This window comes from Nicotiana sylvestris, chromosome 11 (genome assembly GCF_000393655.2).
Source record: "Nicotiana sylvestris chromosome 11, ASM39365v2, whole genome shotgun sequence".
In the NCBI taxonomy this organism is placed as follows: Eukaryota; Viridiplantae; Streptophyta; class Magnoliopsida; order Solanales; family Solanaceae; genus Nicotiana; species Nicotiana sylvestris.
The window spans coordinates 51,424,947-51,450,531 of NC_091067.1; the positions used below are offsets into that span (position 1 = coordinate 51,424,947).

Here is a 25,585-nt window from a genome sequence, read left to right on the forward strand (position 1 = left end):
CGAGATTGTCAGAGAAGTTGAGAACTTTAAGAACAGACCTAAGTCGAACCTGGACGAGACCGAAATTGTCAACTTGGGAGATGCAGAAAACGTCAAGGAAACGCGAATCAACATTCAACTATCACCATCAGAGAAGAAAGAATACACAGAATTTCTAAAGGAGTATGAGGACATATTCGCCTGGTCGTATGATGACATGACTGGTCTGAGTACATCTATTGTGGCTCACAAACTGCCAACTGATCCAATGTGTCCACCGGTAAAGCAAAAGCTCAGAAAGTTCAAGCCTGATATGAGTCTGAAAATTAAGGAAGAAGTCACCAAGCAGATCAATGATAAGGTTCTCAAAGTAGTAGAATACCCGACATGGTTAGCCAACATTGTGTCAGTGCCAAAGAAGGATGGGAAGGTCAGAGTTCGTGTCGACTACCGGGATCTTAACCGAGCCAGTCTGAAAGACAACTTCTCTTTGCCAAATATACATATCCTGATTGACAATTGCGCCAAGCATAAGCTACAGTCATTCGTAGATTGCTTTGCTGGTTATCATCAGATCTGGATGGATGAGGAAGATGATGAGAAAATGGCTTTCATTACGCCGTGGGGAGTGTACTATTACAAGATAATGTTGTTTGGCTTGAAGAATGTAGGGGCCACCTACATGAGAGCAATGACTACCATCTTCCATGATATGATATATAAGGAGATAGAGGTATATGTGGATGATGTTATTATCAAATCCAAAAAGGCCACTGAACACATAGAAGATCTGAGGAAGTTCTTCAGTAGACTGTAGAGATACAAACTGAAACTAAACCCCACAAAGTGTGCATTTGGGGTTCCTGCTGGGAAATTGCTTGGGTTTATTGTGAGCCGCCGTGGAATAGAACTGGATCCATCGAAAGTCAAAACCATTCAAGAACTACCACCGCCAAAGAACAAGAAGGATGTGATGAGTTTCTTGGGAAGGCGTAACTACATCAGCCGATTCATAGCACAGTCTGCAGTTATCTGTGAGCCAATCTTTAAGATGTTAAAGAAGGACGCTGCCACCAAATGGACCGATGACTTCCAAAAGACCTTCGACAAAATCAAAGAGTACCTATAAACACCACCACTCTTATCTCGTCTGAGCCAGGTAGACCCTTATTACTCTACCTTGTAGTGTTAGATGGATCTTTCGGCTGCGTTCTAGGGCAGCATGATGAAATAGGGAGGAAGGAACAAGCCATTTATTATCTCAATAAGAAGGTCACCCCGTACGAGGCCCGGTATTCTCTATTGGAATGCACTTGTTATGCTTTGACTTGGGTAGCTCAGAAGCTGAGACATTACTTCTGCGCCTATACTACATATCTCATATCGAGAATGGATCCCTTGAAGTACATCTTTTAGAAGCCCATGCCTACCGGCAAGCTAGCCAAGTGGCAAATCATGTTGAGTGAGTTCGACATTGTTTGCGTAACTCAGAAAGCGGTCAAGGGACAGGCCCTAGCAGACCACCTTGCTGAAAACCCCGTGGATGGAGGATACGAACCCCTGAAAACGTATTTTCCTGATGAAAAAGGTATCATTCATAGGAGAAGACATTGCGGGAATCCTATGACGGTTGGAGAATGTTCTTCGATGGAGCAGCAAACTTCAAAGGAATTGGCATAGGAGTAGTCCTAATATCAGAAACCACAACATTATCAAGTGTCTGCCAAACTCAAGTTCCCCTGCACCAACAATATGGCCGAGCATGAAGCCTGCATCTTAGGACCCAAAATGGCCATTGACATGAACGTTCAAGAGCTGCTAGTGATTGGAGATTCAGACTTACTTATACATCAGGTACGAGGAGAATGGACAAAAAAGAACTCCAAGATACTTCTGTACCTGCATCACAAACAGGAATTGAGAAAGAGGTTCACGAAGACGGAATTCCAGCATATTCCCAGAATCCAGAATGAGTTCGCCAATGCATTGGCTACCCTATCATCTATGATACAGCATCCCGGCAAGAATTTCATCGATCCCATTTAGGAGAAAATCCATAATCAGCCAGCTTACTGTGCCCATGTTGAAGAGGAAGCAGACGAAAATTCTTGGTTTCATGATATCAAGGAATATTTGGCAAAGGGAGAGTACCCGGAGCTTGCGAATCCTACTTAGAAGTGCACACTTCGGAGATTGTCCAACAACTTCTTTCACAGCGGGGGACTCCTATATAGGAGGACTCCCGATTTTGGATTATTAAGATGTGTCTACGAAAAGGAAGCATCCAGGATACTAGAGGAAATTCATGCTGGGACCTGCGGTCCACATATGAATGGTTTTGTCTTAGCAAAGAAGATACTCCGGGCTAGTTACTTTTGGATGATTATGGAAACGGACTGCTTCCAGTATGTCCAGAAATGCCACCGTTGTCAGATACATGCAGACATAATAAAGGTACATCCAAGCGGCTTAAAACAACAAGCTCACTGTGTGTTCGCTGCTTGGGGAATGGACGTTATTGGACTAATCAAGCCTGCTGCTTCCAACGAACACAGGTTTATCCTAGTAGCCATTGACTATTTCACCAAATGGGTTGAAGCATCATCTTACAAAGAAGTGACTAAGAAAGTCGTGGCAGACTTTGTCTACGACAGCATTGTTTGTAGATTCAAAATTCCAGAGTCAATCCTTATTGATAATGGCTCCAACCTCAACAGCGACTTGATGAAAGCTATGTGCGAAACTTTCAAGATCAACACAAGAATTCAACAGCCTACAAGCCTCAGATGAATGGAGCCGTAGAAGCCACCAACAAGAATATCAAGAAAATATTGAGGAAAATGATAAAAAATCACAGACTGTGGCACGAGAAGTTATCATTTGCTCTTCTAGGGTATCGTTCCACAGTCCGCACATCAACCGGGGCAACCCCCTATATGCTAGTTTACGGTATAGAGGCTGTCATTCTCGCTTAGGTAGAAATTCCTTCCCTAAAGATCATATAAGAAGCTGAGCTCGATGACGCAGAGTGGGTAAAAAGTCATTATGAGCAACTAGCCCTTATAGACGGAAAGAGAATGAATGCAGTTTGCTATGGTTAACTCTATCAGAACAGAATGTCCAGAGCCTTCAACAAAAGAGTCAAGCCAAGACAGTTCGCACCGGGGCTGGTGGTATTAAAGAAACATTTTCCGCATCAAGATGAAACCAAAGGGAACTTCTTTCCCAACTAGCAGGGTCCATACATGGTTCACCGGGTTTTGACAGGAGGAGCCCTCATACTTGAAGAAATGGCAGAAGTCTGGCCAAAGCCTATCAATTCAGATGCAGTCAAGTGTTACTATGTGTAATCTTTATGCTTTCCTTATATGATGCAAATTGATCTACGCCTGACCTGATTCCCGTTTAAGAGGGGATACGTAGGCAGCCCTATGGGTTCAGTCACAATTCAATAAAATTTCATTCCCCCCTCCCCCCCCTCCCCCGCAATTGGAAAATGGGGCAGAATTTTGAGGAGGACCCTCAAAATTTCGAAGTGATTTCAGCCAATCGCCGCACGAGCAATAGTCAGAAATGTTAACCCATCAAACTGGGGCAGAATTTTGAGGAGGACCCTTAAAAATCCGTAGCAGGAGAGGTTGCAATGTCCTGAACTATGTCAAAGTTCGGTTCATCTAAAAATCATTTTTAATTTATGTCATACTTTTACAAAATCATGCATGTTATTATCAAAATTGTTTTGATTAGCAATGCTACCCCAATAACACAGACGGTATCACCAGATCAAAGTTGAACGAGTCAAGCAAAAGCCAGCGGGGATACGAACTGACCTTCCCCATTACAAAACTCACGATTTTTCTTTGGATGCAGGCACTAGGATTGAGAAATCATTAGACATAATGTACGCCCACGGGACAAACATTGTTCAAAACACGATTCTCAGAACCGTTGCTATCAGCACACACTAGTGATGTTCTGTATGTCACAATGCTGCAATCTGCTATCAGCTAAGAAAACTCTACTATCATTTGTTATCTTATTTCTTGCATAAGGCTACCATTCTGCCTTCCGAGACTAAACGTTATCTCTATCTGCATTTGCATTGCATAAGGCTACTATTCTGCCTTCCAATTTGCATAAGGCTACTATTTTGCCTTCCAATCTGCATAAGGCTATCTTTTTGCCTTCCAAGACTAAACGTTATCTCCATCTGCATCAACATTGAATAAGGCTACTATTCTGCCTTCCAATCTGCATAAGGCTATCATTCTGCCTTCCGAGACTAAACGTTGTCTCCATCTGCATTTGCATTGTATAAGGCTATTATTCTGCTTTCCAATCTGCATAAGGCTACTATTCTTCCTTACAAGGTTAAGCTCTACCTCCACCTGCATTCGCATATTTCCATAAGGCTACTCTCCTGCCTTTCGAGGCTAAGCTCTACCTCCAATTTTCTTCGAAACTAAGTGCTATCCCAAGCACTATTTATCTAGCTTCTCTTACGGGCTAAGCTTTGCCCTTCAATTTGCAAGACTGAGCTCTGTCTTGTCCGCATCATACTACTACAACCTTCAGGGGCTGAAATATCACCAATTCATCCAAGGCATCATCGTTCAGAGGCACCATCTTCATAGCCCGAGAACACCATGGCATGGCCTGAGGATCTCTTTCGATCTCTTGCATATCATTATTCAAAGGCATCATGGTTCGGAGGCACCATTCTCATAGCCCGAGAACATCATTTCATGGCTTGCAAATCCTGCATCAAACAACCCATGGCCTAGGACATCATGGTCTAAGGATGCCATTCCTAACCGTCCAAAGACAACATTCATGGTCCGACGGGAATTTGCATCATGTTTAAATTTATGCATAGTATACGCTTGTATTGCTTCTATTTGCAGGTAAAACGGTGAGCAACGGCTATCCCAGCAGAAGCGATCCTGCTCCAGTTCGCTCAAGCCATATCAAACCTAACCATTCTCGTAAACTGTCCTCTCACCAAGCCCTAGATGTTATGTCCGTTCTTGAAATCGCTTCATTGGTATACTCTGCTGATGGATCCTGAACTACATACGGCCTGACTCCTGTAAAACCAGGGATATGTAGGTAACTCAGAAGCCAGGGTGCGGCCTAAGTCTTCCGAAACCGTTTCGCTCGGTCAAAATTGGCCATCATTTCTTTACCTAAAAACTCTTTCATCTTTTCCGGGTAAAGAGGGGCAGATGTTGATACCCAATTTTTTCCTATATATTTTAAATAGGCAAAATACCTTCAAAATAGCATATATATGCATGTCCAAGGTTTTTATTATTTTTTTCCATAATTTTAAGGTCTTAAATTGATTTATTTTCTCTCCTTTTATCCATAAAATCCCTAATAATTATTTCCAAAATTATTGTTTTGATAATTCATCTATTGGATTTCTATATTTATGCCAAAATATGGCTAAGGTAATTTTTTATATGTTTTTATAATTACATTTAATATTTTTAAAGCTAAATTGCACATAATTGCAATATTAGCCCTTTCAAGATTTAATTATTTTCTATATGCATAAAATTGGACATTGTATTTTTAAATTGTTAATTATGTATTTTAAATCATTTTGGCACCTTAATTTATTTTCCAAAAATTACCTATTATTTTTTATAAATTAAATGGATGAAAATTGGTTATTTAAATAACAGCCAAATTTGGCTTTCAATTATAGCCAAAATTGGACCCTTTCCAGCCTAATTTCACACCCAAATCACCCGACACATACCATATTAACCCTTACCCAAATCGGAACCCACATACCCTTTTTAATCTCGACCGTGTATCTCCCAGATCAACGGTTCAAATGCACTTTTTCCTTTTTAATTTCACCCGACCCCTAACCCTAGTCTCATAATTCATAGATAGTCGCCCTCAAATTCTCTCATATCCAAATTCTCTCTCAACTCACCCTATCTCTACTCACCGTCACCGGCGAGAACCTCCTTCCTATGGTATTTTCGTGCCTTCTCCGACCACCTCTGGTCTCCTATACTTTATGGCTCTTCGGCTTCATGAGTCCTTGAGAAGATCTCAAGGAAAGCCAACATGATCCGGTTTAAAACTCGTTTACTGGCCTATCTCCAGCCATTTTTGTTTGTAAAAAAGGATTTCCTCTTGTTTTTTTGTTTGAATCCATGAGTTTTTAACCGATTCTCTTCATCTCTACTATTTTCTGAAAACCCTAGTTCGCTACTGTTCGATTCTTCTCAAATCTTTATAGATCTGAGGTGATTCGAGTATTATTGAGTGTTTTCCTTTAAAAAATCTCCTATTTTAACTAACTATTTCGATTTTAGTCATTCTTTTCTAAAACTGGGGTTTTTCGGAGTTCTTGTACGCATGTTCTAACTGATTTCGTTATGATTAAACACCTTTTCCCTTGTTTATTTTGATCGATTTTGTGCTTTTACTGCTTTTAACTTCACTCTGTTAAAAAGACATATTTTTTTAAGATTTTCTTTACTTTGTTTCTATGAATGTTAGCATGATTTTCCTTACTTTGCTTCTATGAGGGTTAGCATGCTTTCTTTACTTCGTTTTTGTGTGTTAGCCTACTTACTTGAAGTCCTGTGATTACCTTACTTCGAATATGTTTTCCTGAATCCATAGCCTACTTATGTCGCTTCTGTATGACTATGCTCACTTTGTTTGTTCATCTCTTTCTTCTTTCTGTGACTATGCTTCGAATATGTTTTCTTGCTACGTTTGTGGACCTCCTCTATTTATATGTTGAAAGTGCAGAGTCATGACTTCCTTTTGATCGATTCTGGTTTCCTTAATTGATGGTGATTGAAAATTTTCTTTCAAAACCCTAAAAGCTTTGCCCCGTCTGTTCAGCTGACTGATTTCCTTACCATATTTGCTATGATACTTATTTCTACTAAGTTGTGTCCTTAATCAAGGCTTTATGAATTTGGTCCTAATCGACTACTCTATGCTATTGAATCTCTACTCCTACCTTTCCACTTAATTTGATTAGTTACTTGCCTTAATTAATTTTCCCTTGCCTTGTCTGCATTGCTAATTAATTCTTACTGATTGTTTCCTTAGTTTAAAACCTCACTGAACCTAGCCTTAATTACCTGCTCTATACTGGTACTATTTTGAAATCTTTCCTTATTTGTTATACTCCAACCGTATATGATTTCTTTCCTTACTTACCACCTGCTCTTTACCGTTTACACTGACTCCCTTGATTAAAGGGAGATTCAAACCAAGTTTTTATACTAAGTTCTATAATTACTGAAGAATTGATTTTTGCCTTATTTTTAACCAGTTTTCAAACTACTATATAAATAACTCTCTTCTACAGTCTTAACACATGAACACAGTTTAGAATACACACATACGTTCAAACTCTCTCTTCTTTCTTTGCTACTTGTGCTAACTATTGGCCTAGCCGGCTGAAAGCCAAAGCTAGATAGTGGAGTTGCACCTATTTTTATATTCTGCATTCTTCTTCTTTAACTGGTATGTCTCTAGTTTAAATTTGAAACTGAACATTATGTGTTCCATGCCTATACATCCATGCTTGTTCTGTACTAATTCGTATTTGCAAAAAATAGTTGGGCATCCAAAAACCTTCCGTAGCCTATCAGAAACTCACCCAAGCCCTCGGAGCTCCAAACCAAACATGCACACAAGTCCAAAAACATCATACGAACTCACTCGCATGAGAAAAACACCAAAATAATGCCTAAAACTACAAATCGAACACCAAATCAAATGAAACCCTCCATGAAACTCAAGAACTTCTATTTCAACAACCGGACGTCTGAATCACGTCAAACCAATTTTGTTTTTTACCAAATTTTGCAGACAATTCACAAATATAGTAATGATCATATACCAAGCTTTGGAACCAAAAATTCGAGCTTGTAGCAATAAAGTCAAACCTTGGTCAAATTTTCAAACTCTTTAAATTTCAAATTTTGACAAAAAAAAAGCGATAACTCGAGCTAAGGGCCTCCAAATTCGATTCTGGGCATACTTCTATGTCCCAAATCATGATACGGATGTACCGGGACCATCAAAACACGTATTCGGGTCCTTTTTCTCAAAACATTAACCAAAGTGAACTCAAATAGATTTTTAAGGCAAATTTTCATATTTTGTCAATTTTTAATATAAAAGCCTTCCAGAAAAAGTCACGGACTGCGCATGCAAATCGAGGAAGATTAAAATGGGATATTTGAGGTTTCATAACATAAAATTAAGGTTTAAAACTCTAGAATACCTATCGGGTCATCACAGCTATGGAACCTGGTTATCATATACCTATGGTGTTGAGTTTCATCTATTGTGTTAGAGTCCTAAGACTCCATACTTAACTTGTATAACATATCTTTAATACAATGCTTTCATTGTCTTTTTCTAGAACTTATACATAGTGATAATATTAGTTTGATCTCATGATACTCAACCATGTTGGTCATGTTGTGATGATGCAATAATGTCATAGGTATGTGTTTAAATGCTATCTTTGGGATTTTTGCACTCAGTTTTCTTGAACGAGTTCTGCTTTCCTTAAATGCTCATGTTTATGCCCCGATATCACATAACTTTGTTAAGTTCATATAAGTTAACTATAATCCCCTTATAAACTTAGGAGAGATCTTCTAATGCTCATCTGTCTTGTTTGAGTATAAGACTGTGTATTTAACTTCTAATGAGCCTAAAATGAATGAGAAATTTCTCCAGAGGTCAATCACTTGTTTAAGTATAGATAAATTTATTTGCTTATCCCTGTCTTTAAGGATTCTAAAGTGGACTGTTAACCTCTATACTTAGTGAGAAGTGAAGTGCTAATGTATGTGTAGACTTTCATTAAGTGTAGACATGGCTAATTTATCTGACTGCAGTTGAGAATTCTTATAAGTGTGAACCTGCCAGTTGGACTAGCAAGGTTAATATACATGATATCTCCTTTATCCCCTCATACTACATGGCTTGGTTGTTCTGTGTCCATGTATTGGCATGTTGATGTTCTCATTACTTTTCTGCACCTGTAGCTAATTTCATTGAGTACTCTTAAGCCTATTAAAAGTATATGACAGTATGTTACATGCTTGTGTGTGAGCTATGATCTCCCTTGGTGCTATCTATAGTATTCTGAACAATTATCTACAAGAAATGTACATGTCCTTGTGTCATTGTTATGTTGTCTTGAAATATACATTGAGTGCCTCATAAGCATTTAAACCTGTAGGGAAGAGTAAGTGTGAGTAGTTACGGATATTTAGGAGTAAAATTTAGTTCGTGGTTGACATATTATCCCTAACACGAGCACTGTTCGGGGTTCTTAAGACCCTTGTGAACTTTGAAGTGCTAGGGATCTAAAAGGTGTCTTGGCCATGAATGGAATTTTACCTTAAGCCTTTAGTTATTGACATTTGTTAATCTGTTTAGATTTAGTGTTAAATGGAAGCAAAGGCTATATTGTTGATTGTTTTACTCTATTTGACTCTACATTAATTTCATTTACATTCTTAATTAATACCTGTTATACTTCTATCTTGGGCCTTACATTGATGTTACTTGCATTTAAGTGTTGTATTGGTCTAGATGTCTAATGACTTTCTTTTTCTTTATACATGTGTCTAAATTGGGCCTGCCGAGTTTTCAAAGAACTCAGGCCCAAATTATAGCCTGGACCTGGAGTTGTTGGAGTTGTTGTTGCTTGTTTCGTTGTATGCTAGGCCTAATTTCCTTTAGGCCCAAACCATGAGTCCATTTCCTTTTCTCTATCGCTCTTATAAGTTTGTTGTTCTTATATGTATACAACACTGACGATATTTGATTGAATGTTTTCTTTTATCTCTTTGAGTTACATTGACAACCTAGGCAAGCCCTAAAACGTAGGTAAAGATAAAAGAAGTACCACTTAGCAATAGATAATTCTAATTTGTTAATCACTTCTATTATTCAGTTCTCACTCTCACTCTTACTAAAAACTTTCATGAAGCTTTTGGGAATAAAAATAGATTTGCAAAGTCAACAGCCTCTCTTTCTAAAACAAGAAGAAAACCAAAAATCAGAAAATAATTTCCAAAGTCAAGCCTTTTTCCACAAATCAAGCATAAATTGCCGCAAACCAAGTATCTTTCAAACGAGTCTTCTTTGTATCTCAGTATAAGATTTGAAACCAATTTCCAAGGTATATCTGAACCCTATTTCCCTAATAATCTTTAATTTACAAAAATAACCACTTTGTTTCGGAAGTCAAAAGTTCTAAACCTAACCCCATTTATTAGTAAGTAAGTGTTATAGATCCATTGTTTCTAAACACTCTTTCAATTGTATAGACGTTTTCAAAGGCTTTTCTTTGAAATAAAACCTACACTTTTCCAAGGTATATATACTACTCTTTCAAAATTGATAAGTTTTCAAAGCATAATATAAGGTAAGTCATACACTTTTAAGCACTAACTAAGTAAGATATAGACATTTAATTCCGTGAACCTAGTCTAAGTCCTATGGAGCTACCTTAAGTAGATTCTAGGGGGTGCCTAACACCTTCCCCTTAGAAGAATAAGAACTCTTACACAAATCTCACCAGTTAACAGACCAATAGGATAATGATCTTAACAATTGAATAGTTACCCTAGTATACCTTTAAATATTAGGTGGCGACTCTCTTTTATCATCAACAGGGAAACCACTAGTTGAATCTTGTTTTAACTCGTGCAAAATGGGGTGCAATAACATGGCGACTCTACTGGAGAATTTACACTTGGTTCTGACCTTAGCAGACTTAGACTAGATATGGAATTTAGCAATGTTTATATGCTATTTTAGTTGTGCTTCATGTGAAATGTGTGCTTACTTGTTCATTATGTACTTATCTGCTTACTTTAATGATATTACTGTTATCACACTATTTGTTACCGCTTTATATATATTGTCATCACACTCTTTCCCATCGAGTCTTGGCCGTACACTATCACACACAATGGCACGCAAGGGTTTTCTTTTCACCCCTCTGAACCTTTTTTCAAAATTCTTTAGTCTCAAAGAATAGTTTTGTCAGGTCAACTAACATTACGTCTCGCAGTATTCAGTCCAACTCCAAGAATTAGGAAATACTCTACCCTAGCAAACATAGGTCATGCTGCATAAACCTTAGGTGAGTCGATAATTGACATCGACACACAATTAGGAAAGCCACTTTAATGTCAATGGGTCATGCACCCAATGACATGGCCTTTGTAGAACGAAGAACCAATCATGACAAGACGCTAATGATCCGGAGAAAACACCTACTAAAACCCCTTTTTGTACCCTTCTTTAGATTGGAAATCAACCGCAACATCCCTGAAATCAGTATGGTTGTGGGAGCACTGCACAAGCTGAAATAATGGTGGAAGAATATTCGCCGAGAGCATAGAGACGAGATTAGGATGCACTTAGGAACATTTTTTGCCTTACTGAATATCCAGACCAACAAGGTTTCTCACCAAGTTGTTGATAGAATTCAGGTATCCTACCAAAGTGGTTTTCAAATTTGTTGATTGCGAGTTAGTGCAAACCTTGTAAGAAGTCACCGGTTTCACAGAGTTTCCATTCACCAGGAGAAAGCTAGTGTTGCCGATTACTATGCATGGCTACAAGTTCCTCGACGCCTTGGGTTTAACAGGCAGCCAGAGTATGAGGAACATTGAAGATGGTTAGGTAATCTTAGACCAATTGTTTGATAGGTTTGGACATCGAGAGAGCTATGAATGGCACATGGGGGAGTTTCAGTGTGATCAAGCTACCTGGGAAAGTCTCTACCCCATAACCTTCTTTGTGGGCTGCTAGGACTACTAGTTTTCCCCTAAAGGAGAGGATGAATCAACATCAACTTGCTACATGTGGTTTTGGAAACATTCCGGGGTATTCTTTAAGTCACCTTGGTGCCCATGATATTGGCAAAAACACTCTGAGTTTTATCTGCTTGTTCAAGAGGGTATGATTTCTTCAAGGGTTGCAATTTGTTACTTCAAATATGGGCCATGGAGCATTTCTTTAGAAGAGAGGCCACTAACGACTACTTTGTAGGTGTTAGCAATATGATTCGGAGTCACAATGAAAGAATGAGGCACTAGGTCTCACCGCATGGACAAGAGGAATGGAGAGAAATGCAGACGCACTTAATTGGGGAATGGATAAATCGGAAACCTTCGTGGTTGAGCTGCAGGGCAATTCTAAGGACTCCCAAGAAGTATTTCATATAACTGATAGGACTCGAAGGCATTTAGCCATATGCACCACCTATGAGTTCTCAAGCAGTTTGGATGATCCAAGATGTACCCCTTTGGTCGAGAATGGCTCCGTACGAAAATGAATACCATGGGCAGGTCTCGATCCCAAGGGTGAGGAAACTATAAGATGAGTGGAATGACCTAATCATGATGCCGATGGATCAAAACTCGTGGTGCACTCCAGAATACTTTTTCTGGATCAATGAAGAGGATTAACTAGCCTGACCAAGCAGAGAAGGAATAGCCTGGTTAGAAGATGCAGCAGCGGCCTTACAAATATATCACGAGATCTTACCTCATTATCTTGTGACTACCTCCATGCATCGCCAAGTGGTCCCACAATCAGTTGATCATATGCTGCCACCTCCGGAGGACGATGATCAGGTGGTTGAGTACATACAAACTGAATCAGAAATAGAACCCGAAGAAGATCCTGAAGAAGAGCCCAAATACAATGATGATGAAAAAGAAGAATTTGAGGAAGACCCTGAAGAAGAACCTGAGGAAGAAGACATGGGAGATGATTCTAGGGATGGCTACTAGCGGTCGTTTGATTTCCCCTTTTCCTTCCCTATCTACGCCCTTTATCTTATACCCTTTCATTTCCCTAAAGGCAAGCTTCAAGCCTATGTAATCTTGTGAATGTTGTAAAACAATGTTGTAATCGTTTCTCCTGCCTGTTACAATCCAAATATTATTAATGGACAAAAAACCACAGTTTGCTCCGGATCTAAACGTATCAAATCTGATTGCTTGTCAAATATTCGCGACATAGGCTTACCTCCAGCAAAGAGAGGTCCCTCACACATTTGGAAACGCACTTACTTTAATATGTGAACTACCTGCTCTATGTGCTCATAGTTGTGCAAACAGTGAAACTGACTTCTACGCTTCTTTTCTTTTCTTTTCTTTTCTTGCATTACTTTATTATTATTCCCTGAAATAGAGGTTGGTTTGTGTTGATTGGAAAAACTGGCTGAACCACCTTACAACCTAAGGTCAAAAAGGAAGATGTTTGTGACTGATGACCCAACTGTACATGCTTTGGTGATAGCTGATTGCCTGGGGCAATCGGGAGAAAAGAATGATACTCAAAACGATGAACATGTTGTTAGGATGGCACAAGAGATGGAATCACTAAGAGATAAGGTACAACACATTCGGGAATTGGCGAATCTGGTCGTGATGATGCTCCCAACACAACCCCGCTTCCTTCACTAGAATCACTTTCCTTAAACTCCCCTCCAAGCAAATAATACCCTGGAGCCAGTAACTACAACCTAGATTATACCCCTAGTAACCCCCGCAAACCCACCAAATCCTCCTACACATACCCCTTATGTACCAAATTATGTTCAGACACCACAAAACCCATCAATCGCTACCAACATAGTTCATACTCGTCCTCGTGACGGTGTAACCTCTGCCAACAATCAAAACTAGCATATACCTGCGGCATATACCGCTACATACTAGGGATATGTTCCACCCATATATGCCTCTTCAAAACCCACCTTCACAGTGCCCGTTATGGTCAGGTTGCTTTATGAAATTGATTAATATGCTAAAATTGAGAGGAAAGCAAAGTATAAAGAGGAAGCGTTGGTATCCGAACAGTTGCGAGCATTGAGGAAACAAATAAAGAACCTTCAGGTCACTGTAGACATGTGATTTTTGACCCTCCCCGAGATTTCACCCATTTTAGCGTAAAATATTTAGTTTAGGCCTAATATCGATATTTTAATTAGTTTTAACTCTTTTACTTTCGGGGGTAGTAAAAGAGTCAAAACTCCCCTATACTCCTCTTTCGGGGTAGTAAAAAGGAGGTGTGACAGCTCCAGCGACTCCACTGGGGAAAAGAACCCAGAATCTCTGGTTCAGGGTTTAAGAATTCGAGCTTGTTAATATGATTTTTACTTGGCTTCATTTATTGTTAATATTACTGTATTCTGTGAACCTTTTGTGCTAACTGCTATCTGTTTACCGCTTTAATATTATTTGAATTATATATAACTATCTTCTTACGCAACCCCTCTGAGTCTTCTGAAAATGGTGCACACGTTCGTGTGGCCCACTTTTTCTGTAGAAGTTATACCAAATAGAACGAGGCTGGGCCAGTAACAAGGCCGGGTAGACTTCAGTGCTCCCGGTATATTGCCCCCTCTTCGGCTCGAGTTGTCCGCTCGGGTAAGCCAGGTCAAGAACACTACCCCAGGTTTAAACTTAGAATAACATATCCTTATGCCGGATCCCTAGTAGGAACGTTTGTTTGCATCATGTGCATTTGACTTAGGGGACTCAACACAGGGGTTGGGTCTGTCTAGGACAAGTGTACCCAAAAATAAAAGACCATCCTGATGCATCCTATGTGCTACATATTGCAATCTTCAAGGGTAAAAGGGTCATTTGGCAGACCAATGATAATTGAGGGCAAAAAAAAGAGGGTGAAGTGTGAAAATAAAGCAAGTAGGGCCCAGTTATGTTTTCTGTCACTTTTTTGTTAAGAAAAGAAAAGAAAACTTTGAAAAATCCAAAAAAATTGCACTTTCCCATCATTTTCAAAAAATCAAAAAAGAAAGAGGTAAAAAAGAAAATCCAAAAAGAGTCCACATGTCTCATCATTTTTTTTTAAAAAAAAAGGACAAAAAATAGATTTTCTCTAAATTAGATTTTTTTTATTTTTATTCTCGCCTGTATCCAATCTGTCTGAACTACGCGAACCTGATTCTCATCTCTCGGGGCGTGATACGTAGGCAACCCACATAGGGTCCGGTCTTCCTAGTAAATCTTAATTCTTGGCTTTACGGGGTCTTAGCCAAATTTTGCACTTCTAGCCACTTTTAGCCAGATAGGTTAATTTTAGAAAAATAGCCTCAATCATGTCTCGCATGCATCCAATAGAGAGTGTTATTGTCTCACATAGTGTTCTAAGTCTTTAACTTTATTTTATCTTAATTTTCTAATACAGGTGTGGGTCTATTTATCGGAGATAGAGCATGACAGACACCCCGGGACCATCCAGTCGGGATCGCTCATTCAGGAATTGCTTAAAGAGATTTTTTTTATTTTTATGTTTTGAGAATGTTTTTCATTTTTTGTTCGTCTTTTACTTTCTGGTTTTGTACAGTAATGTCGAGTCTTTTGTTATTGTACTTTCTATTTTGTATTTGAAAAAGTGTGTTAGAACTAAAAAATCCGAAAAAAAAAAAAAAAATTTTGCATTTTATATTTCTGTTAGATGTTTTCTTTAGAATACTAACTCTAGAAGTTCAAAAAACAATTGTGGTTTTCCTTAGGAAATTAATATCTGGAACTCAAAATACAAATTGCTTTTATATCTCCTTTAGTACATTAAGACTAAAAATTCAAAAAAAAGAGAATTTTCTTTTAGTACCTCTTTAAAAGGTTTTCTTTAAGGTATTAATTCCAAAAATCCAAAAAAAAAATTCTTCTGAGGTTCTTCTTTGGAAAATTAATGAAAAAAAAATCTTTTTATTTTTACTGGAACTTTAGGATATTGTACATAGAAGAGGAAAAAATATAATTTATCATTTGTTTGTCTTTAAAGTTTCTTCCTTAGGTAATCAAACTGAAATCCAAAAATATTTTTTATCTTGTTCATTTCTCATTTCGAAATCTTTCTTCAGGGATATCAAATATTTTTCTTCGGTTTATTCTTTAGATTTCCTTCCTAAAAAAATCAAAAATCAAAAAAAATATTTTTCTCTTCTACGATTTTTTTTCCTTAATAATTTCTCATATAGTGTTTGTTTCAAAAAGAAAAAGAAAAAGAAAAAAAATATATGCTCGTTAAGTTTGAGTTTAGAATAGGTTATAGAACATTAAGTTTAGAAATTCAAAAAAAGGGGGGGGGGATTTACTTCTTTTATTTCTCTTTTCTCATCAGAGTCGTCTTTAGGGTAATAAAGAAAAAAGAAAAAAAGCAGAAAACGTTAGTTTGTTTTCTTTATTCCTGATCTACCAGAACTACGCAAAGATCTGATTCATATGACATCATGATACGTAGGCAACCTACATAGGGTTCGATTGAATCATTTTTTTTTTATTAAAAGAAAAAAAAAAGAAAAAATAGAGGCAAAATTGTGGGATGTGAGAAATGAGAGGAAAGAAAAGAGTAATAATTAGAAAAAAAAAAGGGAAGGAAAATGAGCAAGCAAGTGCTAGAAAATAAAAGAAAGAGAAGATTGACATGAACAAAATTGGGATTGTGAGCACGTGATTTTTGCCTCACGAAAATTACTCCAAAACAAAATAAAAAAAAAAGTAATGATAAAACAATTTTTTGCTTAGTGTGCAATTTTTAGAATTTGAGTGGCGTTTATTAAATATTTGTGTTATGTCCGTAAATGTCTACTTTATTTGTTAAAATGAAAAATAAAATAAAAACACATGTTGCATGCATAATTAGGATTTAATTATGCATTTAAGAGTTAATTAAAATAAAATCACAAAAAAATATGCATTTATTCTATTTTAAATGTTTCACTGTGTGATTAATGTTTTGTCTATGTGTTAATAGTTGTTAAAGGTTGATTAATGTCTTGTAAAGTTAATTTTTGTTTTTATAATTTTAATTAGGATTTTAATAATTAAATTGGAAATTAAAAAGAGTGGAAAATAATAGGCAAAAACGGACTGGGCCAATTAATTGAAAAGGCAGGCCCAAAACAAATCAAACCCCCTCAGCCCAATCCAAATACCCATGTCCGGTCCAATGCAACCAAAACCAAACGACGACGTTTGGTCATGTTTTATCAAGGGCCGTTGAATTAAATCAATCCAACGGCTGATATTCTACAAACCTAACCCGTGATCCTTACCCGATCCAGTACCCGGTTCAACCCGTCCCCCAACTTAAACCAAACGACATCGTTTGGTTAAGTGAATAGATCCTGGCCATTCATTCTGCCTGATCTAACGGTCAGTATCAATCCACCCCATCCCTATATAAATCCAAATCCCTACCCCGGCTCCCTAACTAAACACCCCCCCCCTCTCTATTATTCATCATCTTCTCCGAATCACACCCCTAACCCTAGCCGCCCTAATTCCCCATCGCCTGAAACCCGGCGGCAACAACGCCGCCGGTCACCACCTGAACACCCTCGACTCCGCACAACCCCCTCTTCACAGATCTAGTATTAGTTTCCTTCAAATCAGGCCTCAACTCTTCGAATCTTAAATCGAAGGTTGGTCTGAAAACTCAAACACCTCCGATGGTCTCCAAATTAACACCGTAGCTTCCCCTAACTACCCTAGCTATGGATCTGGTGTTGGTTTGGCTCGAATCACCTCAGAGTTCTTCGAATCTTCTTTTGAAGGTTCGAACCAAACATGAACTCACCCAGTTTCATTCCAAACTGACACCAAATGACCCCTAGGCCTCTCTCACCCTTGTGTCATCTTTGGTTCCCTTCGAATCTGCCCAGAAGTGTTCGAATTTAAGATCTAAGACTCAGAAACCCTAAAAAAATAAAATGAAAACATGGAATTTGCCCGAATTAAATAAGGGATTAAGGTCTAAGAAACTTTAATCGAGGTATTCTCAATTGAGAATACTTCGAATAAAGTCTGTTCAGCCTCAAAAAGGTCCGAATTCAAAGTCAATCTTGAGTCCGTGTAAATTTAAAGATTCAGAGGTATTTTTCTTATTTCTTTTTTGTATCCTATGTGTATATTGTTACCTGTTTCAGTAGCTTGTGTAATTTATTTTTCACATTTTTGTTTATTTAAATTCTGTGATTCTGTCTCATACCCGTATATTTGATCAAATAAGTGAATTGTTTCTGTTGGTTATGTTTGTTTACAATGTGAGTAATCGACTCGATTAAGTTCGTCGAGTAGTTATATTATAGAATCCTGTTTCTAAAAATGCTGTTTGAAATAATCTGTTTATCGGTTGTTTGTTGACAATTGTTGTAAATAATCAGTTTAATTAATACTCGTCAGTTAAATCATCCTTGTTTATATTTCAATAAGTCTGTCAAAATGAATGTTGTGGGTATGTTGATTTCTGAACATCAAGTTTCAGGGCATTGTCAGTATATTGGCAATGCTCCTGTGTTTGTTTGATCTTAGTTCAATGATGGAAATTCAGTTTAAATTGTTCTGTTGTTTAGTGTAATGTTATTGTGATGATTAGGTTTAATTTCAATTTTTACAAAGTGTTGGTTAGATACAATTGTATTAGGAGGTTAATTATATGATTGGTTATAGCTGCTTAAATAGATTATAAAGTCTGTTCTATATCAGATGCTGAATTAGTTTAAAAGCAGTAATTACAGTAGGATTTCAGGGGTATTTGAGGAATAAAACAGTGAGGGTAATTTGATAATAGTAGTGTGCTGATAGTGGAGTGTAATGGATATAATTTAATGTAATAATGGGAAACAAAGGGTAATGGGAATGCTGAAAATCAGGAAAAGATCACTTAATGGGATTTAAAGTAGTAAAAGCAGTTTTTAATGGGAATTTCTGATTTTTAAAAGAAGAAGGGGGTCCAAGCAGCACTAAAAGGAAAGGGGAAGACCTGTATAAATACAGGGACTCAGATTTTAAAGGAGATGAGATTTTAGAGAGAGATTTCAAAAGAAAGAAAACTGATATCTGCTTTTAAGAGGGAGGAACCAGATTTTTTTTTACATTGAGATTTTAAAGGAGATCTGATTTTAAGATAGAAAAGAACTGAGGATCAGATTATTAAAGAAGAAAAAAACCAGATCTGATTTTTAAGAGAGGAAAACACACACAGAAGCAGAAAACAGAAATCTGATTCAAGAAAAGAAAGAAAACAGAAATAAAAAAAATCAGAAGCAGGAAAAAACAGATTTCTACAATAGAGGCTAGTGTTAAGGTTGAATTTCTGAGATTGAAATTGTCAGTTTGCCTTCTCTTAAGTCTTGAAAAATCAAAAATATTGTGTTTTATCTGTCTGGATTTGTTCAAATCCCATTGTTGAGTTTAAAGTCTGAAATTTCTTAAAGAGTCATTATACGTTGTGTCTGGGTTCTCGGGTTCTGTATTATTGCTCAAATCTGTGGAAATACTGGTATTCTGCTGATTTTGTTACTGCTGCTACTGCTGAAATCTACTTCTTCTACCTTCATTTCCAGGTACATATCTGTAAACTCATGTCATGCAAAGCTTTCAACATGACAAATAAATGAAGCTCGAATTGTAATTCTGTCTTTTATTCATTTAAGTTCGTTAGTTTAAATTTCAACTTTGTTTCATGTTGGTTGACTAGTAGTGAGTTCGACACGATGGCTATAAGTTAATTGTCTTATTTTGAAATTCGTATAAAAGTTTTGTAATAATGTTATCCATTTCGAAATCTCATTAGTATAGTTATATTTGAATTGTCAAAATAGGGAATATGGCATAAAAATGGGCCATTAATTACATCCCGTAATATTTTTAGCTAAATGTAAAGTAGAATGGAAGTATCAAGAAATTACATTATTAGTATATCTTGTAAAAAATATGATTTTGTTTAGATTGATATAAGTTATATGTTCATATATGGCATGATGACGGGTATATATATAATCATATGAGTAAGGTGAGTTGATATAGCTCGTTACGATGTTAGAATATTATGAACGGTTCAGGCGTACAACTATGTTGCATGTAATGCAATTTTATTGAATCGATTCGAATAATAATTTTTTTTTTACCAACTTGATGCCTATCTACCATCGTAAACAAATTAACCAAATGATTACAACTTTGGATTAAAAACAAGTAATATAGAAGGTAATTAGGTTTGTAGATTATAACAATTTTTTTAAAAAAATAAAAAAAATAGTATTCACCTCAAATAGAATAATGAAAATTCTTGGAAAATATCATTTCCTTTCTTACATCAATTCTTTCCCAATGTTTATACGTAATTCACATGTTGTTTATTTGAGTAGGCAAATATTGTATTCACTATAAATGGTAGTATTAATCACGTTGTTCATTTTTACTCCTTAAATTCGAATGGCTTGGAGGAATATAATTTATACGCGAAAAAATATAATTTGCGGTCAACACTCAATAATTGTGAATTCTTTTCAAAGAATTTAAGGGCATCTCAAATAGGGATTTCTCATGATTTTTCACATAAAAATAATATGGATGTAATAAATAATTTGTAAACAAATTTATATTACCATCAAGAATATATTTGTGATTAGGGATACGTTCGCGTAACCTGATTATATTTCTAAAAGCAATTCGGATTATGCGTTCGCGCAACTTCGAGCGAATATTTAATAAAAGGGATTTCTCCGAGGATGTTAAAATAATTTCATATAACCCGAGATGTGCAGTTTACTGTTTAAATATAAGGGTGACGATGTTCTTAATTTTATTTTAAATTTCGAACGTATGATATTTTAATAAAAAAAAATATTGTCAATCTTATTGTGTACACGTATGTGTGACAAGATTCTTTACGTTTATAAAAATAGACAAGGCGAATATACGTACGCGTGATTCGTTTCAAGAAAATCTTTAATTTGTAAACAATCTAAACGAAAGCGGTAATAAAATCAGGTAACAAGAAAAAGGGTATTTAGTAAATCAAGATAATTAAGCCAAGAATAAGAACAGTTAAGCGACCGTGCTAGAACCACGGAATTCGGAAATGCCTAACACCTTCTTCCGGATTAACAGAATTCCTTACTCAGGATTTCTGGTTCGCAGAATAACAAACAGAGTCATATTCTCCTCGATTCAGGGATTAAAACTGGTGACTTGGGACGCCTTAAAATTCCCAGGTGGCGACTCTGAAACAAATAAACAAATCCCGTTTCGACTGTCCTTCAATTGGAGAAAACTCCCTACGCGCCCTCACGGGGCGGCAAAAAGGAGGTGCGACAGCTCTGGCGACTCTGCTGGGGACAAAAATGAAAACTGTAACCCAGAACCACTGGTTCAGGGTTTAAGAATTCGAGCTTAAAATAACTATTACAGTTGGCTTTATTTATTATCTGATTTTTACATGATATATGCCCAATATGCTAAATGATATTTTTACTGCTTTAATATTATTTGAATTGTGCATATACAATTGCTACGAAACCCCCTTCTTTCTGAGTCTTCTGAATTTATGGTGCACACGTGCGCGTGGCCCACCTTTCTATTAAAGGTCATACCAAATAAGACGAAGTTGGGACAAGTAACTAGGCCGGGTAGACTTTCGTGCTCTCGGTACGTTGCCCCCACTTCGGCTCAAACTGTCTATTTGGGTGAGCCAGGTTTAGAACAATATGCCTCAGGTTTTTCACCTAGAATAACTCAGCCATGTACCGGATCCCTAGTAGGAACGTCTATTTGCATCATGTACATTTGGCCTTGGAGACTCAACACAGGGGTTGGGTCTGTCTAGGACAGGTGAACCCAAAATGAAAAGACTATCCTGATGCATCCTACTTGCTACATGTGCATTCATTTGCCTCGGATTTGCTTGTTGACCAGCTTAATCGAAATCATTGTGAGGGCCGAGGAATAAAATGGGTTGTTTTAAGAAATTCCCAAAAATAGTTTTAAATCTTAAAATAAAAAGTGTTTAATAAATAAAAAATTGAAAATGATTTTTTTTAGTGTATATTTTCAAAATGAGTCTTGATTTTATTAAAATTAAGTTTCTGATACAAAATGAGCACCACACAAAACCTCCCATCCACAAATACAGACGAGTTTCTATTTCAGCTTCAAATGTGGTGGTATGAGTTAGGCGAAGATGGTCAAAAATGGGTCGTCAAGCAACCATCGCCAATCTTTTTGAAAGAATGCAAGATTATGATTCTATTCTTGCTAAAAAAGAAAAGGCGTTGAGCAAAGCAAAAGAAAGAATCCAACAATTAAACGAAGAAGCCAGATCTAATAAGGAACGCCAAGTAAGGCAATCCGAAGAAGACAGGGCACAATTCAAGAAGGAAAAAGACCATTGGATACATTCAGAAGACCAACTTCGTGCACAACTGGAAGAGGCGAGAAGATACAACAGAGAACATCAACAAGCAAACATCGACAGAGAAAGAGCGCAGGAAAGACTAGAGCAGGCCAGACTCCGAGCTCTATTAGAATCAGCTCTAGATCGTGAAGACCGTATCAGAGATATAGCCACCACTCGCCAGCAGCAATTGCAGAACCAAGACCAACGTCTCCAAGATTTCAGGGCACAAATCCACGACCTGGCAGTCTACACCTCTCAAAGTTATGTAAACTGCCAAGGAATGGATTATGAAAGATTTACAGAGCATGCACCCATTTTTGCCCGTCATCTAGCAATGGAGTTGGAAAGGATGTATCGTACGCTGGGAGGTCATCCAGGTCAAGCCCCACATTGAGCAGATAATCCAATGATTGACAACAAAAGTGGAAAGTGGGGCATGTTGAGAGATGTTAAGAGTTGTATCTTTTATTTTGATTTGAGTGTGTGTGTTTCAAACCATTTTTCTTATAAGGTTTTCAAATGTAATGTCTGTTCCATCTTTGTATAATGAATAAAAGTGTTTGCCTTACGACCAAACTACGCAAGGTCTGATTCATGCGGGGACATATTACGTAGGCAATCTCTATTAGATTCGACCACAATAAAGAATATAATAAATAAAATAAGAGTGAGCAACAATAAAAGACCAAGAAAAACTGGGATGACACAAGCAGCCGAGCAAATGTATAATAGAAATGGGTTATTTGTCTAGGAGCATTGCATCTCAACGTGTAATTATATATGTGTTAAACTCTCAAAACTAACAAGTTTGCTCATTTCCAGAATTCAAGCAGTTAGTTTCTCTAAAGAGTATACTGGCATATTATCATTATCACACGAGATCAAAAGGACCAATACCCGAAAGTATGTCTATCCCAGATGTTGACACAGGTATTGAGATAGAGGAGATGGATGTCGGGAAAATGAAAGAAGAGATGTTTAAACTCAAGCAGCAAATGGCTGAGATGTACCAGGCCTGGTCTACAGGGCAGTCACCCTCATCTTACCCAACTAACCCTCCTCCATCAATGGCCCAAACTCAGGATAATCTTACCACTGAATTATCCCCAAATTTCCCCATCTACCAACACTACCGAGGCACCACCTCTCAGACACTGCAGTCTCCCCCTCCTAAACCAGTTCCATACTTTCCTCCACCAGTGACTCCTGTTTTCGTAGCACCTCCCCCGGCTACATTCCACAAATTTCCTAGTGAGCCCATATTCCAGGACCAGGACAATCAACATTACCCCCCGGAGCCCACCTTCAAGGCCTCCGAAATCCATTCAACTACTCCTCGTTTTGACCTCCCAACCGAAATTGACAAACCAGTCAAAAATGCTGAACAAGAAGAGATGTTCAGAAAGGTCAAAAGCCTAGAACAATCGTTCCGAGACATGCGAGGGTTAGGAGGACAGGTCAGTGTGGCCTACAAAGATTTATGCTTATTCCCAAATGTACAATTACCAGTTGGCTTCAAGATGCCTAAATTTGACCTATACAATGGGCACGGCGACCCAGTAGCCCACTTAAGGGGTTTCTGCAGCAAGATGCGAGGAGCTGGGGGAAAGGACGAATTATTGATGGCTTACTTCAGTCAAAGTTTAAGCGGATCAGCTTTGGAGTGGTATACACGCCAGGACCATGGGAGATGGTACACCTGGGATGACCTGGCACAGGCATTTGCATACCATTTCCAATACAATCTGGAAATCATCCCAGATCGACTATCTTTGACAAAATTTGAGAAAAAACACAATGAAAGTTTCAGAGAGTATGGCTTCCGGTGGAGAGAACAGGCAGCAAGAGTGGATCCTCCTATGAAGGAGAGTGAAATGGTAGACTACTTCCTCCAAGCCTTGGAACCAACTTACTATGCCCATTTGGTTTCAGCGGTAGGGAAATCATTCAACGAAGTAGTGAAGATGGGAGGTATGGTGGAAGAAGGCCTCAAGACAAATAAAATCATGAGCTATTCAGCAATTAAGGCAACTACTCAAGCTATTCAAGGCGGGGTAGGAGGAATCGGAAGAAAGAAGAGGGAGGAAGCAGCGGTAGTTGATTCAGGAATTTGGTCGGGACCCAGAGGTTCACCGCCTTACTATAATCAACAACGACCTCGCCAATCAACTTACCACCACAATTCATCCCAACACTACTATCACCCTTCGGAGCCTCATTTTTTCATTAACCATGCACAAGCATACAATCAGCCACCTGTTCACGCTAATTGGCGTGCTCCTGCCATACCAGGTACTTACCCACGAGCCTATCCTGGACCAGGTTTCAGGCCTAGGCCAGCATTCAGGGAGAAAGGGAACAGAAAAAGAAGACCTACACTCCATTGGGAGAGTCTTACACTAGTCTGTTCCACAGGCTGAGACAGCTGGACATGCTAAGACCAATACAATCCAAGCTACCCAATCCTCCTCCAAAGAATCTGGACTACACCATTAGCTGTGAGTACTGTTCCGGTACACCAGGCCATGATACGGAAAAATGTTGGCATTTAAAAAATACAATACAAGAGTTGATTGATACTAATAAAATCGAGGTTCAAACCCCCGAAGCTCCCAATATCAACAGAAATCCAATGTCGGCCCATCAGGAGGCCAATATGATAGAAATCGTACAAGCTGATAGGGAGACAAAGAAGCCGTCACAAACTATCATGATGATCAGGTCTCATGAAGCCAAGCCAGATAAGCAGTTAATAGAGGAGAAGCCGGTACCTAAGCAGAACAGAAATGGTGATGAACCATCTGTGGTAGTCGAGAAGGGATCTTCGAGCAAAGTTTCCACAAAGCAAGAAAGGCCGAAAGTGATAGTACTAGGGGTTGCCAGCAAACCCATTGTAGTTGTGGAAGGAGCCCGTACAGATCGGATTATTATTATCAAACCGGTAACCCAGCTACCAGTGAACAACAACAAGGCCATTCCATGGAACTATGAACGGGTGACTGTAATGTACAAGGGAAAAGAAGTCAAGGAAGAAGTCTATGAGGTGCAAGGCTTGACTCGTTCAGGAAGATGTTTTACTCCCGAAGAGTTAAGAAAAACTAAAAATAATCCAACCCCAATAAAAAGAGCTGTGACGGAAGAAGAAGCGGAAGAGTTTTTAAGAAAAATGAAGCTCCATGACTATTGTGTTGTGGATCAACTGAAGAAGACACCCGCTCAAATTTCATTATTGTCATTACTGATCCATTCAGAGGAGCACCGTTTGGCTTTGATGAAAATCTTGGATGAGGCTCATGTTCCTGAAAAAATCTCTGTAAATCATTTGGGAAGAATAGCCAACAGAATCTTTGAGGCA

General features: G+C 38.0%; 1 protein-coding gene across 1 annotated transcript; it reads left to right on the forward strand.

Moving 5' to 3' along the window:
• The first annotated feature begins 2,364 nt into the window (after positions 1–2,364).
• LOC138881028 (uncharacterized) lies at positions 2,365–2,769 on the forward strand. Its single transcript, XM_070161226.1, has one exon. It carries the CDS (start codon positions 2,365–2,367, stop codon positions 2,767–2,769), a length of 405 nt encoding a protein of 134 aa, XP_070017327.1.
• Positions 2,770–25,585: the final 22,816 nt, after the last annotated feature.